General features: G+C 36.4%; 1 protein-coding gene across 1 annotated transcript in view; it reads right to left on the bottom strand.

The window, feature by feature from the left end:
- The window catches only part of LOC107653928 (protein bicaudal C homolog 1-like), an 89110-nt gene that overhangs the window by 21635 nt on the left and 39999 nt on the right, over positions 1 to 27476 (bottom strand). The window contains exons 4-8 of the mRNA XM_016440789.1: positions 10987 to 11066; positions 10142 to 10300; positions 7905 to 7958; positions 3916 to 4104; positions 967 to 1218 (exon numbers count right to left, since the gene is read on the bottom strand). Of these exons, the coding sequence (XP_016296275.1) occupies positions 967 to 1218; positions 3916 to 4104; positions 7905 to 7958; positions 10142 to 10300; positions 10987 to 11066 (734 nt within the window). The remainder of the gene's footprint in view (positions 1 to 966; positions 1219 to 3915; positions 4105 to 7904; positions 7959 to 10141; positions 10301 to 10986; positions 11067 to 27476) is intronic.

Genomic DNA, 27476 nt, shown 5'->3' with positions numbered 1-27476 from the left:
CCCCCTCGGAGACATCGCGTGCGTGCTCTTCGCCCAAACAAATAACGTATAGATCGTGTGTGTCATCAGATGTTAAACAACGTCAACACGGATGCACACATCCTTAAATGCTTTGCTAGTGCTCGCCATAATGAGATAAATAGAGATCGCTTTTACCACAGAAATGCACGCTTCAAACAAAACAGTCAATGAAGACGAAGAAGAGAATGATGTGTGCTCCCGGCTCCTATTTATACGATAGTCGCACCGGTAGTGACGTCATGGCTGTCGCCGGCCAACGAGTTGGTGTTTTTTCAATGTATGCTTCAGACACGGGTCACGACGAGGCGTTCCCCATAGCGGCCCCTAGAGGATGCAGTTCGAAGTTCCCATGAAAGGGAACAATAATGTACAGTATGTGGAAAATAATGTGTTTTTTGAACCTTAAACCGCATAAACACGTTTCATTACACCAAATACACCAAATAATGTTCTTTTTAGCAGCATCATATGACCCCTTTAAAACTTTGCTGTAACAAACAATTAAACTGTGGTTGTAATATTGTCATTTGCATTCATGACTGATTTATACAAACACCTTAAATAATGAAGACAACAGGTTAAGTAAAAATATAATAAATATGCTTGTCTTTTTCAGAGGTAAATGTGATATTGCTTACAAGCTGTAAATTAAGATATTTATTGACTTTAACACGCAGTCATGAGGATCTGCAGGGGTCCTCCTCTCTATGATAAAATTTCCTATTTTATTTTTCTAAATAAATTGATAAATCAGGACAAGCAAAAGGTCATGTCATTGATTCTATTAACAAGAGTAGAAGAGTAAAAAGAAAATTAGTCGCTGCAAGTGTATAATTTCAAGTCTGAATGCTTAGAAAAAATAGTACACTTTCCTCAAAAGCTGCATGATTTGTGGCATTCAAAAACACTGTGGCATGAGAAATAAAGAACAAAAAAATCTCTCACCATCAGGTACTGGCGAGCCAGACACACAGAGTCAATGGTTCCCTGCACATAGACGGTGGATTTCTTCTGTGGGCAGTTGGGGTCTGGGAAGTGGACCTGCGCTCCTGTGCGCTGCATGATGTGCTTGATGTTGCTGCCGTTGCGGCCCATTATGAAGAGGTGGTGCTGGGGCGCGATGTCAAGCTGCGTGCTGACCGTGATGGCGCTGGCCAGGTTGCCCGTGAGGTGCTCCAGTAAAACCGCTGTGCCCCTCTGCAATGACACCAGGGTTGGAAATGAATGGGGACTTGGGGCAAAAATGCCACGTAATGAACAAAGCTGCCTCCCGAATTTAAAAAATGCCCCTGCACAATCTATTACAGCTGACACAATCAAAATGAAATGTGAAAATGAATAAAAAGTGTTGACTGCAGCATTTTGAGTAACTGTTTTGTATGGAAATCCATTTCTGCCATGGGATAAACATTTTAAAAAGGCGATTACAACTCTATCTCACAATTCAGATTTTTTTTTTTTTTTGCAATTGTGAGTGCAAAAGTTTTTTTTTCTCAGAATTGTGAGTTTATATCTCCCAATTTATGCATCACAACTTTTTCCTCAGAATTGATTTATTTTACTACTTTATTTCTTGCAATTGTTTCATTTCTGACTTTATAACTCGCAATTGCGAGAACTGCGAGATGATAAAAAGTCTTCAGTTCTGACTTTATTTTGCACAATTCTGAGTTTATATCTTGCAATTCTTGCAAACCTTTCTTTGTGCAATTCTAAGAAAACCGTCATATTGTAAGATGTTATCATTTATTATAAATTGTAAGATTATTGTAAGATGTTAACTCATAATTGTAAGTTTATAACTTTCAATTGCAAGATATAAACTCACACGAATTGTGAGATATAAACTTGTAACTGCGAGAAAGAAAGTGACACATGTTTGCAGTGTAAAGATGACTTTTGTTGATCAAATTTTATTGTTAACAGTCTACAGTATTCTAATTGATGGAAGTAATCGCTTAAATTGAAGTATTTGACATAAAAGACAACACAGATACATCTAATCAAGTAATTATAAAAAATGCATTTACAAAGGTAAAAAAAATGCCTTTGGAAAGTAATTCAGGGGACAAATGTTGCCCTTTAATGGAAAAGTTTATTTCTGACCCTGAACAAAACCATGAATACCTCACAGACAGCTTTTTCAAACTCACGTCAATCACAACCACCCTGGTTACGATCTACCAATACGACTGGTGCTTTTGACACTAATGGAGCGTGTTTTAGTAAACAAGAACCTCTTTATGTTCTTGCTTTTCCATCTGGCATATACGACCCTGAGAATGGCCTAGATCGGGGAGTTTCTTTCAGCGTGCCATAAAACTAGGGGAAGAGAGGAAAGGCAAAGGGGCTCTTTTGGGGTTCCTTTCTGGCCGTGTTTGTAGGCGGTTTTGGCAACAAACTCCTCACTTCAGCTCTCAACACATACCAGGCATAGCCAGCAGCCCACAGGACAACTCCAGCCCTAGACCCTTCCTCAAGACCAGAGATGGAAGAAGATTCTCTTTGGGAAGAAAAGCAGGCTTCTTTCACACTAGACGCTCAGTCCAAAGTGTGGCAATCACCACAGACACACAGAGATAAAAGGCTTTGTAGGTGTCTGCTGGAGGATTTACTGTGATCTTCTCTGGAGCTAATGAGGATGTTCTCTTTAGGAGATGAACATGCTTTGCAAACATATTACCCCATAGGAATATTCCTTTAAAATGTAGGGTTTCTGCAGGCTTTAAGAAGGTCAATTTAATACTTTTTGAAGACATTTTTAAGACCAAGTCATTATGTTCTCTCAATAATTTGCATTAACAATACTTCAGAATTTCAAAATACAACTTTGTACCGATCTCTTTAATCTATACAATTAAAATTAAGGGAGAATTAATGGAACAATTGATTGAACTGATCAAAATCAAGTGAGTTTATGATAAAAACATAACAAACGTCCACAAATGGACTTAGGAAAAATAAGTTAATTCAAAGGGAAAATATATTTTCATATCCCATTTACAGATATTTGTTCTTTAAAAAAAAAAATGAACAAACAAGCACAATTTTGTTCAATTTCTCAGAAAACAAGACTTTGTATCTTCATTTTGCATCTCAAGTAAATGTATCTTAATTTAAAGAAAAAATGAACCCAAAAATGAAAATTCTGTCATTAATTACTGACCCTCATGTCGTTCCAAACCTGTAAGACCTTCGTTCATCTTCGGAACACAAATTAAGATATTTTTGATGAAATCCGAGAGCTTTCTGACCCTCCGTAGACAGCAAGGGTGCTACCACATTCAAGGTCCAGAACGGTACCAAGAAGATCGACAAAATATCTTTATATCATAAATAGCGCCATTTTGGAGTGTACCACAACGCATGCACGTGCTTTGATCTGCACGTAAAAAACGCGTACCCGTGGTGCTGCTGACGCAAAACAAGCATTGCACTGCACCTTGTTTACATTCAGAGGAAAGCATGGGTATGCGTCGTAGTATTCTCCAAAATGGCACTAGGGTGACACAGAGGAGAAGAATTGTTAAATAAAGTTGTTATTTTAGTTTTTTTGCATAATGACAGAATTTTAATTTTTGGGTTAACTATCCCTTTAAGGACGTTTAGGTATTTGTACTGGAAAACAAGACAAAAATACTGAGAAATATATAAATTTTTAGCAATGCATGCAACATTTTATGCCCTTTTTAAGATTTTTTAAAGTCTTATTTTGTGGAATGGTGAAATAAGACCTTTAAGCCCTTAAAAACCAAGATAGATTTCTATGAGAATACAAGTTTTTGTATTTTCATAGAAATCTATCTGCTTCTCAGATTTTTGTCCTGAAAAAAAAAAAGAGGGGGGAGGGCAGCAACTGATTTTGCCCCATATGTTAGTGTATGAGTGTCTCACCTTCACGGCTTCAGCATTATTCTGTGAGCCCCGCACTACTCCTGTTGCTCCATAGAGTCTGGACCTTTGTTTGAAGGCCACAGAGATGTTGTACGTCTGGGAGATGTGCTGGATGGCAGGAGAGCTGGGGTCAGGGTTCAGCTGTACTATGACTGGCAGCTCGAACATCAACACCAAAGGAAGTAACTCCTGAAAGAAGACCAACAAACCCATCAGTTAATGCAATCTGAATTATTGATATTGAATTATAGTCATTAAACTGATATCAATTTTATTATTTCTGCTGCTGACAGGTTAGGATCATGGGTAATTAATCAACAGACCCAATCTGGCTCAAATGGCTTTTTCTTTTTTGGGGGGCTTTTGAAACATTTTACTAGAGTAAACTGGAAACTGATTCAAACCCACGTTTCCCACACGAGCAACAGCCCAAGATATTAATTGTGACAAAATTGCACTTAATTGCATTGAATGCACATGTGTAAAATCCTCAAAGTAGGTTTTAAAAAATCCTCTGCAGTAAATGGGTGCCATCAGAATGAGAGTCCAAACAGCTGATAAAAACATCACAATAATCCACAAGTAATCCACACCACTCCAGTCATCAATTAACATGTTTTAAAGTGAAAAGCTGCATGTTTGCACGAACAAATTCATCAAGATTTTTTTTTTTACTTCAAACCATTGCTTCCAACTAAAATACAAGTCCTCTATCAATAATGAAGAACCATTTATAAGCAAAAATAATCCACAAAATAACTGTAAACAAATATGTCAGTGGATTTTGATGTGAGAGGACAACAGGGGATGGGATTTTTCCACTGGAGGAAACGTTATTATGGATATTATGGACTCTTTTGGACTATTGGACTATGGACTATTTTGGCCAGAAGTGGCGGTTTACAGTTAAACACCTTTATGGATTTCTTTAGATTTTTTGGACTCTCATTCTGACGGCACCCATTCACTGCAGAGGATCCATTGGTGAGCAAGTGATGTAATGATACATTTTGCCAAATATGTTCCAATGAAGAAACAAACTCATCTACATGTAGGATCTCCTGAGGGTGAATACATTCTGCAAATTTTCATTTTTGGTTGAAGGCTTCAAGAATCAACTCATGCTTAGCTGTGAGCAAGAATGCCATTTTGGGACTATAGGCACAGCTGATGAAGAGAGCGACTGTAACTGATGCACACAGTCTACAATTAGCTGTGCATAATGATTTTGACAAAGGGAAACAAGAAACTCAAGTTTTTAAATGTGCACAGGGTGACAAGATAGTGTGTGCTTGGCTTTAAATGTGAACAACATGGTTTGCTCTGAATGAATGCTGGCCAAACTTACAGTTACTGCTAGCAGGCCATTTGGCCGACATTCAAGCCATGAAGTCTTCAGAAACAAAGCGGAATAAGCAAATATTTCCCATCATTCTACTGTGATTTAGGGTCATCAAGAGCCCAGCAAACAGTGCCTTACCAATCTGAATTGGTAAACAGAATGAATAGCCAAGCCTTAAAAATGCAGCTCTGATCAGTCCCATATGCTGTGGGGGCTCTGCTCACCCTCATATTCTGTACCAGGGGCCAAAAAGAAAGATCTGCACATTCATCTTTGTTAATGGTTCTCCTCATTCTTGAGCTATTAAAACCATAACCATGGCTATTTTTAACCAAAGGCTTATGCATTGGCTATGAGCAAAGCTTTCCAAACAAAATCCTCCTGTGTTTTGTTTTGCTTATTGTTAATAAGGAATTTGGAGGGGAGCTCTGTATTCTGATCTTTTACAAACAAGAGGTCTGAGCTTTCCTCTGACCTTCTGTAGAATCAATAACTGCTGTACTTGCTTTCTGTTTTCACAGACAACACGCATCCAAAGAGCGAGGAGGATGCTCTGTGCATCATTCCATTGAAATGAACTAGGTCCCTCCAAGAAGGCAAGGCTAATCTTTAAACGGACTAATCGCTCAAGCATCAAGTGTTGGGACATGGCCAAACACGCAGGGTCTCAAACACAAACATGCAATACAAACATTTTGCTTGTGGGTCAATGACATGATGCTCAGTGTTTGAATACAGCTTTTCTATGATGATGTTTTAAATATTTTGAATTAAAATACATTTTGATAGTTATTTAGGACCATAACGTAGCGTCCTAATATCACAAATCTTCCTTAAAGGAAAATTCTGTCATTGTTTACTCACCCTTATGTAATCAATGAAAAATGTTTCATAACTTTAAGTTTGGAATAATATTTTATTATTTTTACTTAGAGAAAAAAACTGCTCAAGTTGAGATTATTTGACCTTTTTATGACAAGGCAAGGTTAGTTCAGGTTGTAAAATATAATGTGGTGGTCCAGTTGCCCAAAATGTATTCATTTTTATGAATTAATTCTTTTATGATATACATAAAAAATAATAATAAAATAAATAAGTAAAAAATGGAAAAAACATAAATGTATTATTATTTTTAAATAATGATTATGATGTGTACACTGAAATACATTATTAATTTTTACTTTATTGTTACACCACAACATTTTTAGATTCATTTATACTTTGAAAATGGTAGAACATTTTATCAAAACCATCACAAATGAAATTAAAATAAAAAATAAAAAAAATGTTGAAAGACTTTTTTCTTTTCTTTCTTGTGGATGCAGTTATTTATCATTGACCTTTGTGCAACATAACATTAAATAGATCCAAAAATAAAAATCCTGTCATCACTTACTCATCATCATATAAAGTGATCACATCTCTTTATAAGACTTGGATTAGACTGCTCTATTGATATGGATTTGTTTTACGCCTCCTTTATAACCTTTTAACTTTTGGTTACCTGGATTTGTATTGGAGGGACAGAAACCTCTCAGGTTTCATAAAAAAATCTTAATTTGCATTCTGACTTTACCGCAACAATCTCAGTTGGCCTGAAAAGAGACTTCAAACTTGACATGAGGTTAAGTGTGAGAATTATACTGGCGCTATACCATTCACATGGGTGTAACGGCACAATAAAGCATCAAAACGACTTTGGGTGAAGATCTTTTGAAGAGAGAAAAGAGGAAAAATTGGAGATGATTAGGTGGTCAAGACAAGAATTCCCAGCAGTTCTGGTCACGCGAACGAGGAAGAGAAAAATTGAGGCTGCCCCATTGACATCCTTCCCTCAAATATACATTTCACCCACAGAACTTTATGTGTTTTGGACATGAAAAATGGAGCAGCCTGGTTTTTCAAAGGTACTCATTTTATACAAATTGCTTCGTGAAACAATAGTGAAGGCTTATGATAGTTTCTGGTGTAGAACGTCCTCGAGTTAATTGGGGCTCGGTCTTTATGCAAACACTAAGGAAGCCCGCTGTGCTCGAATGCTTTGGCTTGTTTTTCTTGGTTCTCTCTGAGGAGGAAGCACGTGTGCGGAGCCCTGGCGCTGGTGAAATTCGAGAAAAGAGTCTGGACGGAGCAGGAGCGCACAGGCGACACCCGGCCAAACAGTCAAGATATCAGCTTCAATTGGCACCATGTGTTCCGCATCAAGCCATTATTAAAGCTGGTCTTATAAGTAAAACTCAAGACCTTGAGTGTCAAAAGCTTCCTACAACCTTCTTATTCCTCATGTTTTATCCCATTAAAAGGCTTTTGCCTGTAAAGCTTTGTGAAAGGAAGGTTTTTATGCCATCGAAATGGATAGACGTGGCTGTAATGCTTATGAAATACCAACAGAGGGCAACGGTTCTGATTCAAGCACCAAGTTCTCAACTAGAAACATCAGGAGAAAGATGAATGCTTCTTGTTGTGTTACCGGGACGACTGCTGGGATGCTGAGGAATGTGTTTATCTCATCCAAAAAATCATTTATGTTAACACCCCCTGTACCTGTCCACTTCCTCAAGATAAATAACAGCCTCCCACTTCTACTTCCTGCCTTTATCGCAGAATAACACAGATGTTTGTACTCATATTATGAATGTTTATTTACCCGAATTCGGGCTCTGGCGGCCTCCACTCCTCCTGGCTGGCCGGCTATGGACACCTGCAGAAAAGGAACAAGAAAGTCAGATGTATACTCACGGAGAACAAGTTATAAGTTATATTTGATTTGATTTTCATTTGTTTTCCACAGAAAAACAAGTGTCATGCATTTTGGAACGACATGAGGCTGAGTAAATGATTTTCATTTTTGCGTGAACGAATCCCTTAAGAATGAAAAATACTCGTCTGCCAAATGTTATCATACGAGCACCACTAGGAGGTGAGATTTCTTCATTCTGCCCTGGCTGGCTCTCATTCACCTGTCAGCAAGTACCAGCCACTCTGAACCCAACACATGAGCCCACACTGAGGGAGGGCCATGTCATTGCTCAATTTCCACATTCCCCATTTTATCAAGTCTGGAAACATGTCTCACATCCAATTATGGCTCAGTCTTTACCTCCCTTAGGCTGCAGACAATATGCATACAATGAGTAGCTCAGTGATACATAAACTCATTTTAGAAATCAAAACAGCTCCAGGACCTGAAATGGAAATTATAATCTTTTAGGTGAATATCTCAAGAAACCTGTCAAGAAACATGCCCAGGTCATATTTCAACCCAAAATAACAAGAACATAATTTCAAACATACACATATAATTTATAAGTATAAATTATAGTATTATTATTATAATATTATGTTTGCATATATTCTTCCATTCAAAAGGTTTTTTAAGGAAATTAATACTTCTGTTCAGCAAGGATGAATAAAACTGATCAAAAGTGACAGAAAGAAAGAATAATCCTGACAAAAAAATGATCAGTTTCTACAAAAACATTAAGCAGCACGGTATTCAGCATTGATTATAATAAGAAATGTTTCTATGCATCAAATCAGCATATTAGAATTATTTCTGAAGGATCGTGTGACACTGAAGACTGAATTAATAATGGTAAAAATTCAGCTTTGCCATCAGAGGAATAAATTACAATTTACAATACACTAAAACAGAAAAGTTATTAATATTGAACAACAGTACTGTTTTGCACTGTTTTAAATCTAATAAATGCAGCATAAGAGACTTATTTTATTACCAACCGATTTATTTAATTTTATTAAAGAAAGTCAAACTAATGAACATCACGATTTTTGACATTTATCATTATTTGTATAACAATTAATCATACCCCCATTCTCATTACTGTGGTGATATTTATGCAATTATCTTATGATAATAAAAAAATACTGTATTTCAGTATACTGAGCATAATAACAATTACACGAAAAACCAAAAGTAAAACGTACATATACATTATGTAAATTAAAACTTGATATCTTCTTTTGTGTTCAACATAAGAAAGCAACTCATACAGGTTTGGAACGACATGAGGGTGAGTAAATGATGACAGAATTTTCATGTTTGGGTGAACTTTCCCTTTAATTGTTGTAAAAAATAATGCTGGGTCCCACTTTATATTAAGTGGCCCTAATACCTCTGTACTTACATAGTAACTAGATGTGTACGTAGTATGTAACCACAGTGTAAGTACACATTGGTACATAGTATCTAGAGCTGTAATATTTCTGTAACTACACACATGTAACAACCCTCAGGATGGTTTGTGTAAGTACAAATGTGTAACAGGACATATATAACTACATTTTGTAACAACAATATGTATAAGAGTAATTGGAACAATTTGATCCAGGGGGTGGAGATGGGTAGGTTTAGCGATATGTAAAGTGGGAGGAGTTGGTGCACCACTGTAATTCCAGTGTACTTACATGGTAACTCCTCAGGAACTGTCCACTTAATATAAAGTGTAACATTCTGGACACCAACCACAATTTATGTAAAGCCTAACTTACTGGCCGCATGCTGTGTAACATCATGTGCTGAGTAATTACATGATAAATCTAATATAAAGTGTAACACTTTCTTTACCAAAAGGTGCTGTTAGTCCTGTTACACATTTGTACTTTCATTACCAAAAAGTGTTGTTACCAATGTCCTGTTACACATTTGTATTTACACATACTATTCAGTGGGTTGTTACATGTGTGTAGTTACACAAACATTACAGCTGTAGATACTATGTACCAATGTGTACTTACACTGTGGTTACATACTATGTACACATCTAGTTACTATGCAAGTACACAGGTATTAGGGCCACTTAATATAAAGTGGGACCGTTCCTTATATTTTCTCTGGGTAAGCTGGGTAAGTCAGAATCCCACCTGGTTGCTCTTCTCAGCCTGGTTGTTGCGGTTGGAGTCGGGGAAGTGGATGTGACAGCCCGTGTCCTCCATCACCTTCTTGATATTGTTTCCCCCTTTGCCGATGACATGTGAATGCTCGGTATGTGAGACGTCCATCTTTAGAGTCACGCGATTGCTCTGAAGAAACAAAAGAGTTGGATTGTATTAACTGCAGTACCATAGTCACCTCAGTTTTGAAGGTGTAACAAAGTTTTAAATACAGGAAAACAGATCCTGCTCCTCTGAGTAGCTTCATTAAAGTTGTGACAGATTGAATTAGATCTATGAGCTAGAGCCAAGTCAGATTTCCATTACATCAAGTCTACAGAAAGATGTCAATACACACCATTTCCCATTTCACGTCAAGCGCTTGAGGGAAATTACCTCACAAATCTACAGTGATGTTACAACCAACTCTTCAGTTGGCATTGGTGGATGTTCTGCATTATGTCTGGCATAAATTACCAGAAGAATGGATATAGTCTGAAATGTTTTGTTAAAGCAGAAGCCACAGATGTCAGATGCCCCTAAACCACCAATGGCTTCAGTCAGCCAGTGCCATAATGTGTCTTCCTTTTTCTCCAAATATGATTTAAGCCATGATTCATTGCTTATAAATACAGGAGGAGCTCCTGATGTCAAGCTCCACATAGTTCCTCTCAGGATCCTCAAATTCCATTGCTTCAAATGTCACAGCTGTCGTAAAACCAAACGCATCCAGCTACTACAGCAACCAAGAATGACAGGGATGACGAATGAGGCATTTTTGAAATGCACAATGACATATCAAATACGAATCATCAAATCTGACTTGACATGCTCACCTTTGTGTCCAGGACAGACATGATCTTCTCCTTGGCTTCTTTCACATTGTCTCTCTTACCGCTAACTTTGATATGTGGATCTGAAAGAGAAAAATACATAAGGCATGTCATAAGGTTTATTTACCTATTTACAGCATTTTCAAAAATTAATTAGTTAAACAAACCACTAACTAAGCAGCACATCGGCATATTAGAATGATTTCTGAAGGATCATGTGACACTGAAGATTGGAGTAATGACGCTGAAAATACAGCTTTGCATCATAGGAATAAATGACATTTTAATATACATTTAAATAGAAAACAGTTTTTTCAAATTGTAATAAATTCTTAAATTATTACTGTTTTTGCTATATTTTTTTAGTGAGCATAAGAGACTTCTTTCAAAACATTTAGAAAATGTTACCAACCTCAAACCTCTGAACGATATTTCAAAACAACAACAACACCCAAAATACCTTGACATAGTAAGTCAGTTCTGCATAGGCAATCAGGCAGTTATTATATTGATAAGCAGCTATTATATTCATCATAAACCTTCATCAATGATATGGCCATTTACTCATATAAATTATGTGGTAAGTCCTATCTCACACGACTAATGTTGGGTTCAAGTAGGGCTGGCAGAAAACTGCATACAGTGCTTCACGGTTAAATAAATCCAGACAATATTTATATCATTCCAGCACTTGCTCATTCTGTCATTGACTTCCGCACCATAAACATCTGTCTCATTGTGTTGCAAAAACCCCCAAATTCCCCTGAACTAATCCACTTTCCCAACCTTCATGCCAACATGAAGTAGACCTCTGCTTAGTGTCCCACAGAAAGACCTCTGGCTAACGGCACAATGTCTGGTCCACTTTACAACTTTTCCACCCACTTAAACCCACCTTGTTTGCAAAAAAATAAATGAATTGTTCAATTTTTATTTGATTACATTTTTTAAAGATTAATTAAATATGCAGAACACACTGAATTTCTACATTATTTTTAATAGTTTCATTAATACATTGTTGAAGTTTAATTTTAATTATTAAATATGATTTCATTTATTAAAATGTAAAAATGAAAAAGTAAAACAAGTAACATGGGAAAAAAATTAAATGTAATTTGAGGAAAAAATGAAACAAATTTCATATTTCATCACAGTTCATTTCATGACCCCACACATGTTTTAGTAACAAGGCTGTTTAAGAATCTAAAGCAAGCCACAAGACAAGCCAAGCCATATAATTCTCTCTCCGCGAAGGAGGAAGACAAACATAAGGCTCCAGGTCTAGCACTACACGTCTGGCTTTCCATGCTATAGCTGCTGTTCCGGTGCTGAAAGGAAGCTTGTGATGAGAGCTTTCAATGCCAGAGGGAATGAGTGGAAAAGCCAGGCTAAATCACTGTCCCATGCAGAAGCGAATTTCTCCACCACAAAATCCTGCAAAACACCCATTCGGCCTGACTGGATGGACACTGCGGGAGGAAATCGCTCCAGCCAGGCTCCAGCGACATTCCATGAAGCAGAAAACATACCGAGCGTTTAGAGTTAGCCACTACAGTAAGACTGGCCTTAGTTAAAATTGCATGTAATGTGACCATTTTCTGTGGTCAAGCTCAAGTGCTCACTAGAGGTTTTACAGTTTATACTGTGGTGTTAGGGGGAAAACAGGAATATAATCGCATACAAAGGGGTTTGTCTCATGTAAACGCGCCAACTGAGTGTGGTTTAACACATGTAGGATTACACCCGATGATTAGGATCGCTCAGCTTCCACGCTGGCAATTATTGTCCACCTCACCAGTTGGCATCCCCTTAAGGGTTGGATTTACAAGAGTGGTGAAAACGTTGAAATGTAATATGTCTATTGCATACAGAGTGAAGCAATGCTGGTGTGGACGGTGTTCAAGGCTGCCACAATGCACCAAACTTTCACATTTGTGCATGCAAAGCAAAAATGGCTTATTAAATTGCTTCAGAACCATAAATCTTCATGCCGTTGGTGCATTTATTGTTATAAATATGAGAGAGGGTGGGTTTGTGAAAAGCACAGACAAATTGTTTGGGATTCCTGGGATTTTCATGGAAAAATCTAGGCTTTAACTATATGTTTCATTGGAGGAAAGCGTTATTATGGATCATGGACTGGTATTTTGGCCAGAAGCAATGGTTTAAAGTTAAAATGCCTTAATGATGGATTTATTTCTTACAAACATGCAACTATTCTTTTCACAAGAAGTTAACTGATGGACTGGAGTTGTGTAGATTATTTGTGGATTATTATGATGTTTTAAATAGGTGTTTGGACTCTCATTCTGACGGCACCCATTCACTGCAGAGGATCCATTGGTGAGCAAGTGATGTAATGCCAAATTTCTCCAAACCTGTTGTGATGAAGAGGTCAGTCAATTTTCAAAAAATAATAATAATAATTTTTGGGTGAACTATTAATTTAAGAATAGTGGTACAGCAATCCTAAGAATTTGTAATAGAGTTACAATATTTAAACTAAGGAGACCAGATTGCTGAAATGGAAACTGGGGACGTTTCCTTGTTCATTTGTCAAAACATCATTGAAATCTCACTTGTTATTATCTAAGAAATAAAACTATACATTTTTGCATGCTTTTTCCTTTTTTTTAAATTGTTGTGGGTTCCATAATTAATTATTATAATTAATAGGTATGAGGGACGTTAGCGTCAAATAGGTTTTGATTTAATTCACCAAAACACACACGATGAAAAAAGTAAATATTAATCATTGCAAATATCAAATAGTTAGCATGTGACTACCTTGAAACCGATAACAAATTCTCTTTTGATTATTAATGATAATAATGCTCCGCTCTCATCCAGGTAAAGTTCTTCATGGATAAAAGCAGTGAAAAACATGCTGTAAAACAAGGACATTTCCAAGGACAGGACACCAAAAACAGATGTGTGTGTATGTGTTTTATATATATATATATATATATATATCCGTCACACTTAAACTTTCAATGGGAGACCTTGATACACCGTCAAACTTACAGCTCAATTTACACTCCAGATGGCATTTAGACCAGACAGTTGAAGAGAGAACCAAGAGAGCTTCAACAACAAACAGACACACACACACACACACACACACACACACACACACACACACACACACACACACACACACACACACACACACACACACACACACACACACACACACACACACACACACACACACACACACACACACACACACACACACATATAGATAGATTGTGTGTGGCCAGAATGCTATGGCTATCAGTGAAGAAAGACCATAATAGTGTAGTTACAGTAACCACTAGCAGACTAGAAAAACTAATCGCGGATGTTCTTTCACATGGTTTCCTCACACCTTTTGACTACAGTGTTTAAATATAGCTCCATCTAAGGATGCTTTGCTGACACACACCTCCATCCACAGCTGGCTTTGATAAGCGGTACACTGCGCTGATTGTGGTGCGAAACACATCTGTTGAAATACATTCCTCTGAGAGTCTAAATAAGTCATTTCCAACACAGCAAGGGAATGTGAAAAAGGAGAGAAAATAAACAACCAACAAGCTGGATACACCAAATCAGTTCATTACAGCTATGATTCATCATGCTAAATCACGTGGAAAGAATCTTTTTGACTGCTTGACCCCATCAACTTCGGTCAGAAATCTTGGTGTAACCTTTGATGACCAGCTGACCTTCAAAGACCACATTGCAAAGACCGCTCGATCTTGCAGGTTTGCATTGCACAACATCAGAAAGATCAGGCCCTTTCTAACGGAGCATGCTGCACAACTTCTTGTCCAGGCCCTTGTCATCTCTAGGCTGGACTACTGCATATATCTTCTGGCTGGACTTCCATCAAGCACAATCAAACCTCTACAAATGATTCAGAATGCAGCGGTACGACTGGTCTTCAACGAGCCCAAAAGAGCCCATGTTACACCTCTCTTTATCTCCTTGCACTGGCTACCGGTCGCGGCTCGCATCAAGTTCAAGACATTGATGCAGGAATATAGAACAGCCACAGGCTCAGCACCCGCCTACTTCCACTCACTACTACGAATCTACATCCCCTCCAGAAGTCTGAGATCCGCTAGTGAGCGACGCCTCGTGGTACCATCACAGAGAGGCTCAAAATCACTTTCCAGAACATTCTCGTTCACCATTCCTGGCTGGTGGAACGATCTTCCCACCCCTATCCGGAATGCTGAATCCCTGACAATTTTCAAGCGACAGCTGAAAACTCATCTCTTTCGAAGCTACTTGACTTCATCATCATCATTATAAAAAAACAATAATAATTTCTGTCTCTTTATTTATTCCTTCTCTTTCTAGCTTGTACTTATTTGAACAATGTCTAGAAACTTGGTATTACAAGCACTTCCTGTATCTGTTTGCCTCTTTAAGAAGAATCGCTTTATGTATCCCCAAATTGTAAGTCGCTTTGGATAAAAGCGTCTGCAAAATGACTAAATGTAAATGTAAATGTAATGCTACTGGCTATAGAAAGCATGATGTTTGATAATTGGTTTAGGATTCTTTCATTTGTTCTTATAATTTTTCAAGTTAGTGGAGAAGTTGAGTTTAAGAGGGAGTTGTTTATCCACACAGGGGGTGGCATGAGCTAAATGGAGCATGCTGTTTCGGAGGCCGCAGCGTTTTACGGGCTGCTTGGAAATGCCCACAGTGGATTGTGTTATGTGTTGAGAGACCTGCAAACTGTTGCAGTGCTGCCACTGTGAGTGAAAACAGCAGTAGTAAAAGACAGCGATAACAGTCAGTACTAAAAGACGTCCAGGAGAATGTGCATCTACATCCTGAGAAGCATGTTTGTTTGAGGAATATACATTGATATCACAGTCACACACACACACACACACACACGCACACGCACACACACACACACACACCATGTGACAGTATAAATATCAACTGATTATGCTATACCCTACTTTACATAATTTAAGCCAGAAATCTAACAAGTGAACAAAGCCAATTAAAAAAAAATTTCGTTTACACTTTTTTTTTTAAATTTTGCTGACATATTCGAGTCAATGTTTTTTACAGAGGGGAGTTTGGGTTTCTCTTTTTATCACTCCATAAATTAGAAAATACTGTCAACAGCCAAGAAAACAAAAACTTTTCACCATGTTTTAGGAATAAAATGTTGTATAAAATTAGGCTAATGATGAACTAATGACTTCTGGCGCACCGCATGAGAAAAAAAACTCACTTACTGCACTTACACACACACACACACACACACACACATATTGCCCTACACCAACCCTACCCCTAAACCTACCCCTCACAGGAAACTTTGTGCATTTTTACTTTCTCAAAAAAACTAATTCTGTATGATTTATAAGCTTGTTTCCTCACGGGGACCTCAAAAATGTCCCCACAAGGTCAAAATTTACTAGTATTACTATCCTTGTGGGGACATTTGGTCCCCATAACAGGATAAATACCAGGTACACACACACACACACCTTTTTTTCTTCTCTGCATTGTTTCCTAACGTAACCTTTTAATAAACATGGTATTGTATACTCTAAATATTTTGTGACAAATTGCTTATGTTCCTCTATTAGATAAGTGTCTGCCAATTGCATAAATGCATACAAAAAAAAAACTGGTTTGAATCCTGCAGCACAAGTGTTAAACACAGCAAAGCTATTTTTAATCCTAAATATTTTTTTAGGAATAATATGAACTTTTATTGTAATTTATTACATAATTTGTAAATTATTACATACCTTACAAATGAAACGCAATTCAATTAAATGAATAAATTAATTCATTCATTTGTAAATTACGTAATAATTTAGACATTTTGGAATCAAATACAATAACATTTGGCACACGATTTTATCTGAAGAGACTTACATTATATTTAATATATACATTTTCATCAGTTCATGCATTCCACGGGAAATGAACCCATGACCTTGGCGTTGCTAGCACCATGCTCTACTGTTTAAACTACAGGAACGCAAATGTAATTTAATATGGATTAATACTTGATTCAATTTAGTTTGAACTCATACTGTGATGATGGGGTAACTTGGGTGTCCACATGCTTGATTCTCTGTCACTAAGGGATTTTAGGATTGCTGTACCACTAGGTGGCAGCCTCAAGACTTTCTCTGTTTCTTTAAACTTTAAGGTGGTCTAAGGAGGAAAGTATCCTTACAAATATTTAATATGTTCACCAATTGTTCCAAGAGGCTTCAAGTACAGAAAAATAATATCCTTGCATCCATGTTTTTAAGATTCCACAAAATATAGGTCGTGTAAATCTGCTCCATTCCTTAGCTTTTAAATTTGCGTTCTCATGTGCTTCATAAGTCACATGATTTAGCACATCTGGCGTCATGACATCTTGCACAACAAACAGTGTGAAAACTATGCGCCTCTACTGCTGTGTGTGACTGAACAGATGTTCGTGAGCTAACAAAAACAAAATACACTCACGCACTCTGGCTCAATTCAGCACTATTCACATGAAAGAGAGAAAGTTATTATGGAGGCTAGCAATTAATTCCATTTCAAATGACAGTAATTTTTTAATGGAGCTCTTAGGTCACACAGGCCTTTTTACATGAAGGCAAAGCAGGAAGCTGCTCTGTTTTTCTACTACATACTTTGGATTGCTGCACCATCATGAGCAGACAGATGTTGCGGCAGCAATGGAGATGTGATCTTCTCGTGTGAGGGCTGCAACCAAAGAAGGTTTGATGATAATATTGAGACCTTAATGGAGAGGCTCAGGCTTTCCTGTGGCCCTCCAAACAGCGAAAAGACCTCCCAAGTGACTCGGGATGTTTATTGCTGTTGTGTTCCTATAAAGTCCCAGAGAACATACACATGAGCTATGAATGTCTTGTTATGTAGCAGAACACTGCTGTGTGCTCACTGTACCATTACAAGCTCAAGCTCAAACACACACACACACACACACACACACACACACACACACACACACACACACACACATAGGTGACTGTGTCAGTTTTTATATTAGTGACAAATACATATGAGAATAAATCATGTTTTAGAAAGGATTGAATAATTTGGCTTTCTGCAGAATTTTGCATCTACCAAATAATCCAAATAAAAACTTCAACAAACTAAAAAAAAAAAAAAAAAAATGAAATCGATGATTGTATATCCTTTTTGCCACTTACATTAGCATTTATTGCTCATATATATAAAACATAGAGACATCAAAGTTTAGGTTTTGCTTTTAAAAATATGAAAAGTCATTGACTGAGGGTTTTTTGATCATCTTTTTTGTAATCATGTATTATATAATTATATTATATTATATTTATTATATTCTTATGAAGCATATATTTCAAATTATAATTTATAAATTATAACTTATTTCAGGCAAAAGAGTCTGTAGTCCTGTTGAAGAGATCATTAAAATAAAATAAAATAAAATAAAATAAAATAAAATAAAATAACTAATGTGACTAAAGTCACAATACAAAATATATTGTTTTATGTGTAGTTTAATGTTTAATTTTCAAAAAAAAAAAAAATGCATTATTGTGAAATGAAATACATATTAACCTTGGGTATAATAAATAAATAATAAGTAAATAAAAATGCTAATGCATGAAATCTTATTTATTGATGTTTTTCTGTTTTATTTATTTTTAAAGTTTATTGCAAGTCTGAATTAGTAAATACATTTATGGAACTATTTATATAACTTGTTTTGTATCAACTATAAAAGTGTAAACTACAATTTACTAAACTAAAAAACTGTATTACATTATTTATATTCTCAACGTATACATTTCTAATTCTAATTATTTAAAAATCTGTAGTACTGTTGACCAGATTAACAAAATAATACATTAAAATATTAAATAAAATAATTATGCCTAATTTGAATATTTTAAAATGCAATCACAATGCAAAATATTGCTTAATGTATAATTTGCAAAAATAACAATGCAATATTATGAAATATAATAATATGTGAACCTGGAGCACAAAACCAGTCTTAAGTCGCTGGGGTATATCTGTAGCAATAGCCAACAATACATTGTATGGGTCAAAATTATAGATTTTTCATTTATGCCAAACATCATTAGGATATTAAGTAAAGATCATGTTCCATGAAGATATTTTGTAAATTTCCTACCATAAATATATCAAAACTTAATTAGTAATATGCATTGCTAAGAACTTCATTTGGACAACTTTAAAGGCGATTTTCTCAATATTTTGATTTTTTTGCACCCTCAGATTCCAGATTTTCAAATAATTGTATCTCAGCCAAATATTGTCCTATCCTAACAAACCATACATCAATGGAAAGCTTATTTATTCAGAATGTATTCATTATTTATTCAGAATATTCAAAAAATGACCATTTATGACTGGTTTTGTGGTCCAGGGTTACATATTATTACATTTAATTTCTTTATTTACCTGTAGTATGCATGAGAAATAACAATGCTAAAGCCTGAGCTCTAATTTCTCTCTGTATTATTAAAAGTTTATTTCAGTAACTTTACATTAGTGAATACATTTATAGAACTTTTTATAGAACTTGTTTTGTATCAGCTATAAAATCCTCTTGGAGCCATAAAATTCCAATGTTCCTCACATCTGTTGTTATGGTAACGTCTCATTTGCTCCTCACACTGTAACAGAGTCATTCTGGGAAGAAATTTATTTCCTTGGGATCAAGAGGGCGAGTCTATTGTATCCAAGATCTGCCGACAAAAGAGCCAAAGACGTTCATTTAAAGGAAGGAACCTTGAATCCCCTCTGGGTCCACTGTAGGAGCATACTGGGCCGCACACGCCAGCAGCCTAGCAGCTCTCCATGGACACGAGAGCCCGGTCTGATGCAACCGGGTGGTGGACCGGGTGATAAGCACTGGAAGAACGGAGCGCTTCGGACTGTTTTTACAGCTGCTGCCCCCTTTAAGAGCAGGCCAGTGGGAGTTCTGTTCTCCTGTCCTCCTATAAATCTCTTCATACAGCAGTCTGAGATTTATTCAGCGCTCTGAGTTGGACTGGCCAAGATGGGCTAGGAGTGAGGGCGAGTCAGAAATGTCAGCCAGGTTTCTCCATCTTTGTGTGTGAGAAGATGGCACGGCCCGGGCAGAGGGAGCAGCGAAACACTCAAAGTCTGTGTTTTTTAAGCATAGCTTAAACATGGTCGCTATACACTCTCAGAAAAAAGGTACAAAAGCTGTCACTGGGGCAATGCTTTTTCAAAAGGTACTATTTAGGTACTAATTTGTGCTTTTAAAGTACCGATATGTACCTTTAAGATACTAATACACACCCTTTAGGGATAAACAAAGGTGTAGCTTTTGAAAAAGGTACTGCCCCATTGACAGCTTTTGTACCTTTTTTTCTAAGAGTGTAGGAGGAGCCAAACCAGGAAACGTGCAAAAATCTAATCAATAATGAGCTTCTCCAACTTTTCTACACAAACTGTTAATCCAGGGTCATTTTTAACCCAGGATAAACAGTTCTGGGGTATATTACTCCATGTTTCACACTTCACAATTCTGCCAGTGGAATTTGGCTCTGCTTTGGAGCAGGGCCTCATAACATAATAATTTTATAGTTTTAATAGTTTTATTCAATAAGGATGAATCAAAAGCGACAGTAAAGACATTTATGTTATAAAATTTTGTTCATTAAAAAAAAAAATGTTTTATGGTTTCCAAAAAATATTAAGCAACATAACTTTTCTAACATTGATAATGATAAGAAATGTTTCTTGGGCAGCAAATCAGCATATTAGAGTAATTTGAAGACTGGAGTAATGATGCTGAAATTTTAGTTATTTTAACAGTTATTTTAAATTTGAATGATGTTTCACAATATTACTGTCTACTGTCAATTGACAATTACTGTCAATATCTATCTATCTATCTATCTATCTATCTATCTATCTATCTTTCTATACATCCATCCATCTATATATGTGTATATATACTGTATATATTATATATATAGACCATTTTATAATACATTTTAGCTGTCAAAAGACTGACACATTAGAGATCTTAATAGCCGAATTGAAAGCACTTTTTGTTGCTTCTTCGATTTACACTGATTATGTCTTTAATAAAATATCACAGTCTTTAAAGTCAACAAAGCAGCATTCACAATCCATGTTATTTTTTTAATATGATGTATTTGCGATTGAAACAGGATATTCAACCAGAAAAAAAAAATTGGCCAAAAGATTGCATGGTAATTGCATCGTGAAAAGTGGTTTGTGACAAAAAGGTTGACAAATAGCAGTGCTTAATGATGTCAGTCCTAAAGAAGTTTTCAAGAAAGATAACAAAGACTAGCTTTTTTCCGTTTTACAATAACATACACAGATGACTCATTCGAAAAGACCATGAACGTACATTAACAAAATAAATATAGGATAAATTCTGAATCCATGCTGACTTGAAAAGTTCCAGCCATAAATGAAATGTTGCTAATTTTAGAACAGGACATTCACTGCATGCCGCTGAGATACAACAAAGAGGATATCATTTTGATTTAATGTCAACATGCACACACAGAATGAAAACTCTGAAAGAAGCAAAGTCTTTCAGAGTAAATCAAACTCAACCTTTTTTTGTGACAGTGCTGTGTGAAGGTCTGCGGAGTATCAACCTGAGCTTTACGATGGCAAATGAGTGAAACAGACCGCGAGAGACTTCAGAGACTAAGATGAAAACTCCCTACATCAGCTCAGACTCTGCAGAAATGGAATGCGTCCTCAGGCGCCACATAAATATACCGCAAGCTGTATTTCCACTTTTAAGAGTCTTTCTAGTTCCTAGCATTCCAGTTAGGGCCCATCTGAAGGCGATGATGACTGCATTAGTTGTGATGGCTCTTTGGCCAATAGAGGCGAGAGATAATAGCACATAACTGTGGGTGTTGGTCCCATCCCAGATGATCCATGGTTCCAGAGACTTTTAGGAGCCTGTAAATGTGTCTGCAAAGTATCTGTCATTATTAAGCAGTTGAGGCCCTGATATTACTAAGCACTTTCAGCCACCAAGAGACATGCCTAGCATACAGATGAAAATATTTAATTGTTAGTAATCTTCCACTTTTTGGCAGAAAAATAAAGTGTAAATGCTGGTTCCAGTAACGACACTCAGTGAAAAATAATGCACTGTAAAAACGCAAACTAAACTCAAATGATTTTTCCATAGTGCATGATTTGTAAACGAATACATTTTGAAGTTTGCATTACAAAACCAGCTCTATATGGCTTTTCTGATGTAGTAAACTTGCTCAGTAGCTCACCTGGTACAGCATTACGTACAGTGTTAAACGAGTTCAAAGACTTGTAGAATCAAACTAAAATGTCATGGTTGTTTTTTTGAAAATATATTTTTATCACATGTTTAAGTAGTAATGCACATTTAGCGTAACTTGCTGGGCATTTCACTTTCATATTGTTGCGAAACGTGCAGGAAGTAACGTAATAACATTTTGCTGAAATGTCGCCACAGGCACATTTTTCCAATGAACCTGGGATGAAGGCAGAAGTAAATTAATGCAGCGATGCTCACAAATTTCTCTGTTTCTCAAAATGCATTAAAACTCAAAGGACATGCAAACACTTAAAAAATGTGATAGAAATATAATTATTATAAATGTTAAAATATATATAAACATTTCTCAAACTTACAGTGTTTCTCAATTGTTTTGGCTCAATTCTCGAATGAAACTTTTTTTTGGTAATTAAATAATGTTTACATATGTATAAAAGCCTACATTAAAATCTGTCATATAAACTGGTCTCTTCATTAGAAATGAGCCTACTGATTGCCACCATTGATGGACAAAATTTTTTAATAATATTAAAAATATCTGTATGACATTATATTCTGCAGTTCTTCCCTGTTGTACCGAATATCTATAATTTTCGAAGTTAGAAATTCAAATATTGTGACAAAATTTATTTTGTAGGGTGCCACAAGTTTGTTAAAATTTCCAAAGGGTGCCGCGACTAAAAAAAGGTTGGGAAACACTGAGCTAGAGGACATATGTGAATAATACATTATGCAATTGTAATTGCTTTTATGCCAAAAATCATTAGGATATTAAGTAAAGATCATGCTCCATGAAGATATTTTGTACATTTCCTACCATAAATATACCAAACCTTGATTTTTGATTAGTAATATGCATGGCTAAGAACTTCATTTGGACAACTTTAAAGGGGATTTCCTCAGTATTTAGATTTTTTTTTTTTTGCACCCTCAGATTCCAGATTTTCAAATAGTTGTATCTCAGCCAAATATTGTCCTATACTTACAAACCATACACCAATGGAATTTATTCAGCTTATTCAGCTTTCAGATGATGCATAAATCTCCATTTAAAAAAAATTACGCTTATGACTAGTTTTGTGGTCCAGGGTCACACTGTATGTATATATATATATATACACACACACACACACACACACACACACACATGCATACATACATACATACATACATTTAAAATGTTTAAAAATATGTCATTTATAAAACAGTTTGAAATAATGCACAAATGTGGTAACTCTAATGGCACATTAATAACACATAACATATTAATCTATTCAGATCTATTAATCTATATTGTATATAGTTCTTTTTTGTTAAAAGTTATCTGAATAAAGTGAATTAGTTTAGGGCTAGAACATTCAATCCCCTAAACTACAAACATCTCTGCTCCTCAACAATTGCGTCACTTTCATCGTGCAAAAGAGGCGGACCTAAAGTCAAGGCTGTTGGCTCGATTGCATGCTGCGCTATCTAGCTGACCGGTGCCTGTTTTCTTCCAGAGGTGTTGCGCAGGATTAACACGTCTTAACTGTCATAATAAGCTGCAGACAGACTCGCAGGAAACAGCAGGTCCCTGAAGGCCACACGGGCTAAGCCGGGCCTGGTGCAGTCCACATGTCATAACCGTGCATGTGTTTTCCATCATTAATTAGTTGGGATTTTTGCTGCACGCAGTCACCAGATAACCGCAAATGATTATGTAACATTTTTGTCAGCACAGGCAATGCCCGTGGCGGCTCGCCAACATAAACCACACGCAGGAATGCGAATGGCCTTTGACTTGGGCCGTGACCCTGAAAACACATTGTTAGCCCATATGAACTTGATCTGATGTTTGTTTGGAATGGCCAAGCTGTTGTTGTCATTGTTTGCATTCCGTCCTCTTGATCGCAACATTATTACTGTTGCCATAAGCTCTTAAAACTTTACAGAGAAATGAAACACTTGTATAATTGCGGAACAAATGTTTGATTGACATTATGGCTTAGAAAATATTTCGGTATCAAAGGACGCTCAGCGGAGTTCACCAGTAGTTTGCTGTGACCTCTGTGAAAGAGTGCATCATTTGGAAAGTATTGAATTGTACCCATAGGTGTTGTGGTAGTACCATGGTACAGTGATGTTTCAGATGGTAATACCATGGTACTGCAATTGCTTCTTGGTTTACCAGGGTATTCCAAGAATAAAGTTACTTTCAAAAAATTAGTACCATGGTGCATGCCAAACCAAAAGTATGCAGGTCCAAAATACATGTAATATGGTATTTCTGGTACTTATACTTTGTACTCTATTATTTAAAGGTTTGGTTGGTAAAATGTTCATATTTTTAAAAAAGTCTCTTATCCTTATCAAGGCTGCATTTATTTGACCAAAATACAGTAAAAACATTAATATAATGTGAAATATTATTACACTGATTTCTATTTTAATATGTGTTAATATGTCATTTATTCCTGTGATGCAATGCTGAATTTTCAGCATCATTACTCCAGTTTTTCAGTCTTCGGAAATCATTCTAATATGCTGATCTGCTGCTCAAGAAACATTTGTGTAATATTTTTAGTGGAAACTGTGATACATCTTTTTCAGGATTCTTTGATAAATAGAAAACACAAGCATTTATTTGAAAATTATAAATGTCTTTACTGTCACTTTTGATCAATTTAATTCATCCTTGCTGAATAAAATATTAATTTCTTTCAAAAAACTGGTAATGTAAGTAGTCGAAAACTATTAAAAAAGAGCAAATGCATAAACACCTTAAAAACATCTGCTAAATGTTTTAACATCCAACAGGGTGCATTTTAGCTACTTGTTTCAGATGAGAAAACAAGACTTTCTGTTTTCTTACAAACTGCTTTGTGTTTGCAATGCATGTTGTTCTGGGTGGTTGCTTACTTTTCCGAGTCCAAAGAGTCAAATATTGTAAGTCTGAATGCTTAGAAAAGCAATAGTGCACCTCTTCTCAAAAAGCCACATGATTTAATCATTCATTTCCACATTCATTTTTCTGTAGCAAAATCATTCATTTTTCCACAGCAGCAGTTCAGGTCGAGTTATGTGCCAAAGTTTAATATGTAAAGTGGTAAAAAGGAACAACTGACTGGACTCGAACACAATATTAGTTATCAAGTTTCGGATGATTCCAACACAAATGAAGCAGTCCAGTGCAAACCTCATGAATAGCCACTGAAACACGGTAAGTATGATAATTTTCCAAACAAACATATTGTCAAAACAGGACTGATAATCTAAAGCGCAAGTTGTTCTCTTCTTACAATAACTAGACAAAAGATGACTGTAATCAGGGTAGCCAAAGCTGAGATACTACTAGAAGGATCCATCTGACCCTGAAGCCAAGATACTGTCAGTGATGACTATGTGAAGATATTTAAAATGTTGTTGTAAATGTCATTTATGTAACACTTCGATAAGACAAATTCCAGTGAAACAAGAGCAAGGGTGTTGAATGCTAAACAGTACCGTGGGTGCATTCACATGCAACCTTAATAATTCCTTTATAATCAGATTGATGATTCATGTGAACTGATTGAAATTTCAATCGAAATTAAATCGTAAATAATCTGTTTAATATGAACATTTTAGCCATGTAAACCCTTGAATCTCACTACTTTCTTAATCGGATTCAAAAGTACTTTGCAAACACTAGGGCTGGGTGGTAGGCTATATACAGTTTGTAGGGGTGCTCCGATCAGGATTTTTGAGGCCGATCACCGATCGCCGATCACTGAAAGCAGTATCTGCCGATACCGATCACGATACCGATCTTTTTAAAGCCTTCTTTTTATCATTTATAACTATTTATAGTGATACACCAATCAGGATTTTTAGACATTTATTCAGGGCCTGAACTTCATTATTGAAAATGGGGGGGAATTCCCCTCTTAGGTGACTCTTGTGAGAGGAGAAGCAGCTTTCACACAGGAGTCCACTACTGAATCATGGCTGTTTACCACAAACACAACATTTATCCATTATTTTGATTTCAAATCCAAACATTGTCACTGAAAATGCTTTTCCAGCATTGCAATTGTTTTTTTTACACAGTACAGTAATACAATCTTTCACAGACATGTTTAAACTCAATAAATATAAGCAACACATCATTCAATGCTTTTTACTGTTGCATTTACTTCTAGATTTATATATTAAGTTGCTCAAGCAAGTGGCAAAACATTTAAACTACTTCTCTTACGTTATCACAAACTTACCATTGACAGAAATAGTCAGCTCTACTGCCTTTTCTTTTGCATTTAATTCTTTATTACAAGCAATCTTGCGGTTCATAAAGAACTTTGTTTTCCTACCTCCACGAGTGCCATCTATTATTGCCTGTTTATCTAAAAGTGCTCTTTTCCTTTAAAACTAGCCAACAAGCCATATGTGTTGACTGTGAAAGACAGTATACTTTAATTATATGCATTTATGGTGCAGTTGCTACATTTTCATTTTCATATTTACAGCAAACAATGCGCTGTCACTTTAATTCAGGCTTGCAGCGCAGCAAAAATAGACTCGGTGCGGAAACAATCCTACACCGCTCCTGAACGCACTGCCAGACCACAACCATGTGCAATGTGAATGCTTTAATCCGTTAACATGAGCGCTGAAAAAATACGCACCACAAACGCACTGCAAACGGAGTAATGTGAACTTGCCATTATGTGTGTGCGCAGCGAGTGTCCATGAGCGCTCGGTTTCCAGGAGAGCGCGAGAGCGCTGAATGGTTAAACACTGGCAAGAATTAAAAAGTAATGCAATTTATAAACTTTAGTGACGATGTGACACTGCCTCGATTGTGCAAGTGATTCCTGTGTCAACTGTGCAGCCTGTAGCTCGCTTATAGACGCGATGTGGTGATTTGAAGTCATTTGCGTATTTTGAGAGAGAAAGAGAGAGCGTGCGCGGTGATTCACTCATGCTGTTTGTGAAATTACGTCTCACACAAGGTTTTCAAATTACTTTAACAAGTAAAAATACGTAATATAAGTTATTTAATGAAGAAATATAAAGGTGAGGTATAATGAGTTCACCCGCGCCAGACAGAGACTGAGACGGTGCTGCTGCATGTCGTGCCAAACCTCTCACGGCAGCGTCATCAGCTTGAGATCGTTTTTTT

Source organism: Sinocyclocheilus anshuiensis, unplaced genomic scaffold (assembly GCF_001515605.1).
Source record: "Sinocyclocheilus anshuiensis isolate Anshui unplaced genomic scaffold, SAMN03320099.WGS_v1.1 scaffold454, whole genome shotgun sequence".
Classification (NCBI taxonomy): domain Eukaryota; kingdom Metazoa; phylum Chordata; class Actinopteri; order Cypriniformes; family Cyprinidae; genus Sinocyclocheilus; species Sinocyclocheilus anshuiensis.
The sequence above is the reverse complement of the archived record's forward strand: the minus strand, read 5'-3'. Positions and strand labels throughout refer to the sequence as shown.